The 7,576-nt window shown below is 25.9% G+C and overlaps 1 protein-coding gene across 1 annotated transcript in view; it reads right to left on the minus strand.

The window, feature by feature from the left end:
- LOC107455689 (homeotic protein proboscipedia) overlaps nt 1–7,064 on the minus strand; it is a 76,332-nt gene extending 69,268 nt beyond the window's left edge. The window contains exon 1 of the mRNA XM_016073330.3: nt 6,475–7,064. Within this exon, the coding sequence (XP_015928816.1) occupies nt 6,475–6,817 (343 nt within the window). The 5' untranslated portion in view covers nt 6,818–7,064. The remainder of the gene's footprint in view (nt 1–6,474) is intronic.
- Nucleotides 7,065–7,576: the final 512 nt, after the last annotated feature.

Consider the following 7,576-nt stretch of genomic DNA (forward strand, 5'->3'; position numbering starts at 1 on the left):
TTTATCTAACATAATTAAAAAAGTAAAAATATTTAAAATGGTTTAATAATTCATATTTAAATTATTCACTTAATTGAGTTAACTAAAATGTTTAAAATCATTATAACAGAGAAATATTTCATACTACATTTCCTTTATTTTTATTAAAAATTAAATATGATACGTAAAATTAACAATATTGGTCCAATAACTATATTTACTTTTTCTAAGAATTAAATTTTTAACTATTATTAACTTAATATCATTACAGTTGTCAACGCAATTAGTTAATTTTGAAAAATTATCGTAAAATATAAATGTCGATACATGTTTGGAAGAATAGTTGTTAAAAGAGTTTTAAAATAACTTTAAATGAAAATATTTATTTCCGGATTTAATAAATAACAACAGTAAAAACATTAACTGATTCGCTTCGTCGCACACCTTGATTGCATACTAAAGTCAAAAACAGGCTTCTGTTTAAACTTTTGAATTAGTTTATTTATTTTATTTTACGAACACGTTCGGGAACAGTTGTTATTGATAGAAAGAGCGTAACGAATAATGGGTGAAAGACACTGTTTTAGTTTATTTTATGTTACTAATTCAAAAAGAAATGAAACACAGACTCGATATTGTTAAAAATACATTAAAGTAACTTTCTCCGCAATAAAAATTGAAATCCTATTGTTTTAAATGCTTGATTTCTCGTAGAGCAATTGAATAAAGGGAAATCATTTAAATAGTAAATATGAAAAATTGTGTATAATTCTGTTTAAAAAAAACAATCCTAAATTAAATTTTGTAATTTTTTTTTTTTAAAAAAATGTGGTTATGTTTACAAATACTCTTAATTTTATTTGTGGAATAAAAATATTAAAGTTTTATTAATCATAAAATTAGACTAACTATCGAAGAAAAACAATTATTTTCTTTCGTATCAAATATATAAGTAGTGTTTTTGTAAAGATAATGTTTTTAGAATTAACTAGTTTGGTTTTGAATATAAAACTTGTAATCAAACAAAAATAACACTTAACTTTAAATAGAATTTTTACTCAAATGTTTTAGATTTTTATTTTTGTTTAATTTATTATTGTTCGTAGCAAATATATAAGTAGTGTTTTTCTAAAGATAATGTTTTTAGAATTAACTAGTTCAGTTTTGAAAATAAAATTTGTAATCAATCAAAATAACACTTAACTATAAATAGAATTTTTACTCAAATATCTGAGATATTTATTTTTGTTTAACTTATTATTGTTCGTATCAAATATAGAAGTAGTGTTTTTCTAGAGATAATGTTTTTAGAATTAGTTAAGTTTTGAATATAAAATTTGTATTTAACTGAAATAACACTTAACTTTAAATAGGATTTTTACTAAAATATTTTAGACATTTTGTTTATCATAAAATATTAATGCTGAATTTTAAAAGACTAGATAAAAGGCATTTTTAGAATTAACTGCATGTTTATTTGAGATTTAATGATATTTTTTTTCAAAACAGTGACAATTTGTTTTCCAATGTTTTCAATGTTTAAATTTCATAAAATATAAAGCTTTATATTCAAATAAAATTAAAATCTTATTTACCATTAAATAAGTCGTTATAAAAGAATTGTATATTGATCTCGAATATTAAAATACTGTAGTTGGAAAGATTGCATGAAAGAAATTTTAAAATTTATCAATATCGGGTTTGCAGGCTATATATGCTGTGATAAAACAAATTCGTTATCAAATACTATTTGTTTAAAACATAAATATTTAAATTTACATTATGTCAATGTCACAAATTTACACATTTGACGTAAAATATTAATATTGAAATTAAAATATTATTTTCACTATTCAGAAACTACAGAATAGTATATTTAATTAAATGCTTTAAATTTGGAGCTGAAGAAAAATCTGAGTACATATACTACTACTGATACATACTGAGTACATATACTACTATTGATGATATTACTACTGATACATATACATTATTTTAAAAACATTAGGATACATTATTATGATTACTACAAGTATTGAAAATGGTATTTTGTTATAAAATATTAATTTATGTATAATTCAGATATTTTGAATGTTTTATTCTTCTTAAAACGTCAATAATTGAAAGTTATTATTCTTTTTACAAAAGCCTTATTAAATATTTAAAAAAAATTTGCATATGTAGGAAATTTTAAGTGTTTTTATTAGAATCCACTAGGGGAAAATAAGTAGTGCAAGTTAGTTGTGAATTATACAAAATTTCTGATAGCAGTAATCACGAAGGATAATTAATTTTATCTCTTCATACAGCATTTTTTTTAAAAAGCTATTAATAATCAAGTTGATTATTAAATAACAATTTAACCTAAAGTTTTTAAAAATTTTTTAATAATTTCATCTGCTATCTTGTGTTATTGTAACACTTTGTTAATAACATTTAACTGAACAGAAAACATGCAAAACAAAGTTTCTTCTTACATATTTTCCCATCATAAATTTTCTTCATCATTTTTCATATGCTTTTCTTACTTCAAATACAATTTTTTAAATAAAGTTTCTTAATCAAAGATTTGCGATATTAGATCCCTATTTTGGCTTTGCAGTTTGACAAAGATGCAATTGTGCCATTTTTTTGTGGTGAACCCAATATGTTTATTTGAGTAAGGAGCATCCGCTTCACATTTTAAGATGCAAATTATATTTCCAATTCAACTATACTTGAATGCTGTGGTGCAATTCTTTTAAATATACTTTTAAAAGTATATTTAAAACACTTTAAACTTCAATGTTAGCACTGAAGTTTTTAATAAGATTTTATTGTATTGTAGGGTTTAATATGCATGCAATAAAAATAGCATATCTCCAATGCATCAAATAAATTTCGATCCCTTAATATGCAGTTGTGTAATATGTTTGGTAAACTTTATCATTTATGTCAATAAACTTACGTCGAACATGCACGACGATTATTGTGAATTGATTTTAAGGCCTTAATCTGTAAAATAAGTTCAGTACGTTTTATTAGTATACAATATAAGGAGAAACTGAACATATTTCAATTATTTTAGCTAAAATTTTGTCTGTTTGTGGAACTGTTATTGGGTAACAAGTTTAGTAGACTTTATTATTTCCTCAAAATAAATAAAATGCATGTTTATAATTTTAATCCAATAATAGAATTTGAAAAATATATTTTGTAGATTTTAACGCGTACACAAGAGAAGAAAATAATTAAGCAATATTTCGTATATTATAGCTATACTTCCTTTCTTTGCTTGTAATATTTTTAATGCACTTTATTACGTACTAATTACGTAAGACATTATTTTTTATTGCGCAATATTACGTTAATTTTTAAACATTAATTTATAATTTGTTAACAACATTATTTTTTAGATATATAAGCTATAAAACAAGAAAACGAATATATTTCTGTTCACTCAGATAACTTTTTTTTTCAAGTAAATTCTGTCTTTTGGAAATTGTTTAGTAAAATGTTTATTTTTTGAAATAACAATGCTAAAAAAATATTAAATAAGTAATAAGAGTATCTATAAGAGTATCTATTAAGAGTATATCAATTTTGTCTAAATTTTGAAGGAAAAAAAACTTTTTAAAAATTTGTTTTTAACTTTCTATATTTCAGGAATCAAACTTTTTTTCTCACAACTTGAAACTTAAAAAAATTTCTCATACTTCAAATTAACATTCTTCATCTTTTATACTGATATGATACAAATTTTTTCTTGAAATATATTCATTATGAATTTATAATTGATTTTATTCAGATATTTATTTCATTTTCACTTATTGAAAGTTAATTCGAGACATTCTTTTGAAAAATTGCACGCCAGATAAGCTTATATTTATTAAGGTTTTAAACGTTTCTCTCTTCATGTACTAATTTATCTTTTTATTTTATTTTTTTTACTTGATTATTTTTCATATATTTCCTTACATATTATAGATATTTTTCAGATATAGGCTTATTAAAATTAAGGTTTTGAGAGTTTGCCTTTATTTATACATTGCATTTATACTTTTCCCGTTTATTTTTCTTATATTTTCTTTAGAATATGGGGTATTTGTTCGTTTGAATTTTTTTCATATATTTCTACGCATTTCGCACGTCTTTTGTATGCTACTTCATAGCTTTGTTGATAATTTTTTTCCCTTTTTACATACATTTTGTGTACGTTTTTCTTGTGTTTCTTCATAGTTTTTATGCAGTTTAATTTTTGTATTTGTTTCTTCTTTTCATACATTTTTCACGTTTTTCTGGAACTACTTCAGTTCTTTGATGTTTATTAACTTATTTTTATTTTATTTATATATATGGATTCTGATTGATTATTTTTTGGTTATTTTTTCGTTCTATGTACTTTTTGAATATGTTTTTGTGTCTCTTCCTGGTTTTTACTTAGTTTCTTTTTAGTAGTTTCTTATTTGCGTACATTTCTCACGTTTTTTCATGAACTACTTTATGCCTTTCATGTTTATTTATTCCTTTTAATGTATCTAAGAATACTAGTTATATTTTTTATGGGTTGTTTTTTGGTTTTGACTAGTTTCTTTTCTTATATTTTCAGGCATTTCTAATGTTCATGTGTTGCTTTGATGTTTTGGATGAAATTTATTTGTGCTCTTCATTTGTTGAAGTTGGTTTTTTCATGGAAAAAAAATCATTTATAGCAAGTAATAAAAACTAAACTACCGTATTTCTATTAAGCGTAACATATATTGTAGTAGGTTTTATGTTTATAGGTATGCGAAAGAATAACCAGATTAATAACGGAGCAATAGTGTGAAAATTGTGAAAAAAATTGTTAAAATTGCACTTTTTTCCTATTAAATTGTACTACTAAAAGAAATAATTGCATTTTTTTTTACATGTTTCCTTAATATATAGGAGACAATAAAGACAATTTCTAAATTGTTACTAAGTTTACTTTTCATTTGTAATTTATTGTAATTAAAAGAGAAAAAATTCTATTCAGTAGTTTTTTAATGTATAAAATATAGTCTTTTTTATAAGCAAATGAAAAAATTACAACATTAAGAAAATTACCTAGAAAATTGAATATATTGTCGAAATTGTTTCTACTATATCTGCTTTTCCCATTTTGCTAAATGAAATAACTTTTAAAGATATGAAATGAAAAAAGGATTTTTAACTAAGAGGATTTTTAACGCAATAATAGGAGCCTTTTCAACGTACAAATACTAGGAATACTTTTAATATAATTATATTTTCAATCATTTCTGGTACATAAAACTAGATCTGCATTTTAATGTTTTTTTCTATTTACGTTATTTTTATTTCATTCTATGTTGAAACCTGAAAAGATTAGTTCTGTTATGTATTACTTTAAAAATAAATAAAATTTCACTTAACTGGCAATATTTTTATGAAGACAAAAATAACAAAATTTTTAAACACAACAACATTTTTTCGAATAAAATTGTTCTTCTTACATTGCTGAATTTAAAATTATTAACTTCATGGAAAGTCACGCTAAAATTAAGATTTTTTTTAAAAGAAAAGCAGCTATATTTAATTCGTTTTATTATAAATGTTTTAAGTTTTTTTCCTTTTTATTCTTAATAATAGAATGTTTTGAAAATATATATATTTTTTACTACAAATAAAACTATTTTATACAAACGGAGAAAAAAATTTAGTAATTTTAATGATCTGACTGCTTTTAAAAGTAAATTTTAAAAAAATTCGATCTTATCAATCAAAATATGAGACTTCTTCTTAAGTAAAGAAACTATCTATTTATTAGCTATAAGGCTGAATTTTTTTTGCCTACAATTTATATAATTTCTGCAGACATTCATTTTTGGAAGTAACATATTTATTTCCCAAACAATATCATTTGTAAACAATTTATCTCCCTTCGCAGTTGATAATTTTAAAGACAACATTATTTATTTTAATTATTCTTTTCAGACGATACATATATGCAGATAACTTTTCTGTGCCTTATTCAAAATTTTGATATATTTTATTTGTAATTCCTTGATTGAATAAATTTATTCATCATTCTGTTGAAAGTAACCACTATTTTTTTTTTAAAAAAAATATGTATCCATGATTTGCTAAACACATTTTTCTACTTTTGTAAACAACAATTTTTAGAATCTGTTCTATTTGACTATTTTTTTACACTACATTATTTATTTTACAAACGATAACTTTATATTCAAAATTATTAACTTTAATTTTTGTAGCCAATTACTTATTGAAAGTTGCTTAGTTAATTTCCAAACGATATCAACTGAAAACAATTTATCTCTCTTTGCAGACGATCAATTTGAAGATATTTTTTCCCCAGACGATAAATATAGTTAATTGTTTTCAAATATATTACTAGATTTTCTTTTACTATGATCTCTAATTCATGGATTGGAATCAATTTTTATTTATGGGATGCACGTCATTTTGACGTTACACAACGATAGGAAGATAATTCGCATAATTTAGACTCACCTTGTTGCTGTTTTCTCGTTGTTTTCTTTTCTTTCATCCACGGGTATTCCGGTACGGATACGCCGGAGTAGCCGTTAGGTCCACCGGCTGTAGGTTGTGTTGATACCGCGTGCTTCTCAGCTCCTGGTGATTCAGCGGCCGCCCCACCGCCCGACTGTTGCTGTTGTGTCGGGGGGCAAAGCGATTGCGGCGGCGGTGCGGGGGCCGTTGCCCCTCCGCCGTTGATTGATGATCCTCCGCCACGATGAAATGTTTCATTGATATGAGGCAGGGATGTCATGAACTCAGCCATGGACGGTTGACTGTTGATAAAACCGCTCTCCATGGCTGTACTACCTTCCATCCTAAGCACAAAAGAAAAAAAATGTGTATTTTTGCTTCTCTTATGTTCCTGGGTTTTGCACGTGGAGTCGACCCGCGGGCGCCCCACGGTTGTGGCACCACCGCGTTACCTGGTGACAGTGTGGCCTAGAGTGGGTTTTCCTCCAAGCCTAGCACAGACGTACAACTCTCCTTCCACGAGCATTTCGGGGCGCATTTTCCTCGATTGATAACGAAATCTGACCATTTCGGTTGCGTCACGTGATGACGAGGGAACCAATGGCTGCCTCTCGTCGCTTCCTCTCTCTAGACGCCAGCAGCGCCTTTGATCCCGCCGATTCCCTCCTCCTTTCTTTCATCTTCAGTTTTGTTTCTTTTCTTTTTTTTTCTTCTTCTCTCCTAAGCTCTTCTTGAAGAGGATAAGAGAGCCAGAGAGAGGATGGGGAAAAAAATTAAAAGGAAAAGTCTTTAATTATTTTCTCTGTCGCTCTTTTCAACTTTCTACACCTCTCTCTCCCGTTTAATTCGTTGCAACTTTTCTCAAAGCTAAAAAGGAGAATTCTTTCTGAACTGCATCTAATTATTTAACAGATTGTTTACTATCTACTCCCCCGATGATTCGCCCCGGAGAAAAATTCTTCTTGACGAAAAGCTTCCATTTTTGCAAGCGCCACCCGCATATTATAATTAATATCTTAAATTAAGACGTTTTCAAACAGTTTACGCGAATTGTGAAAAATCTTATTTTCCTGGGAATGTTTAAGGCATTCATCAGACTTGA

Source organism: Parasteatoda tepidariorum, chromosome 8, assembly GCF_043381705.1.
Source record: "Parasteatoda tepidariorum isolate YZ-2023 chromosome 8, CAS_Ptep_4.0, whole genome shotgun sequence".
In the NCBI taxonomy this organism is placed as follows: domain Eukaryota; kingdom Metazoa; phylum Arthropoda; class Arachnida; order Araneae; family Theridiidae; genus Parasteatoda; species Parasteatoda tepidariorum.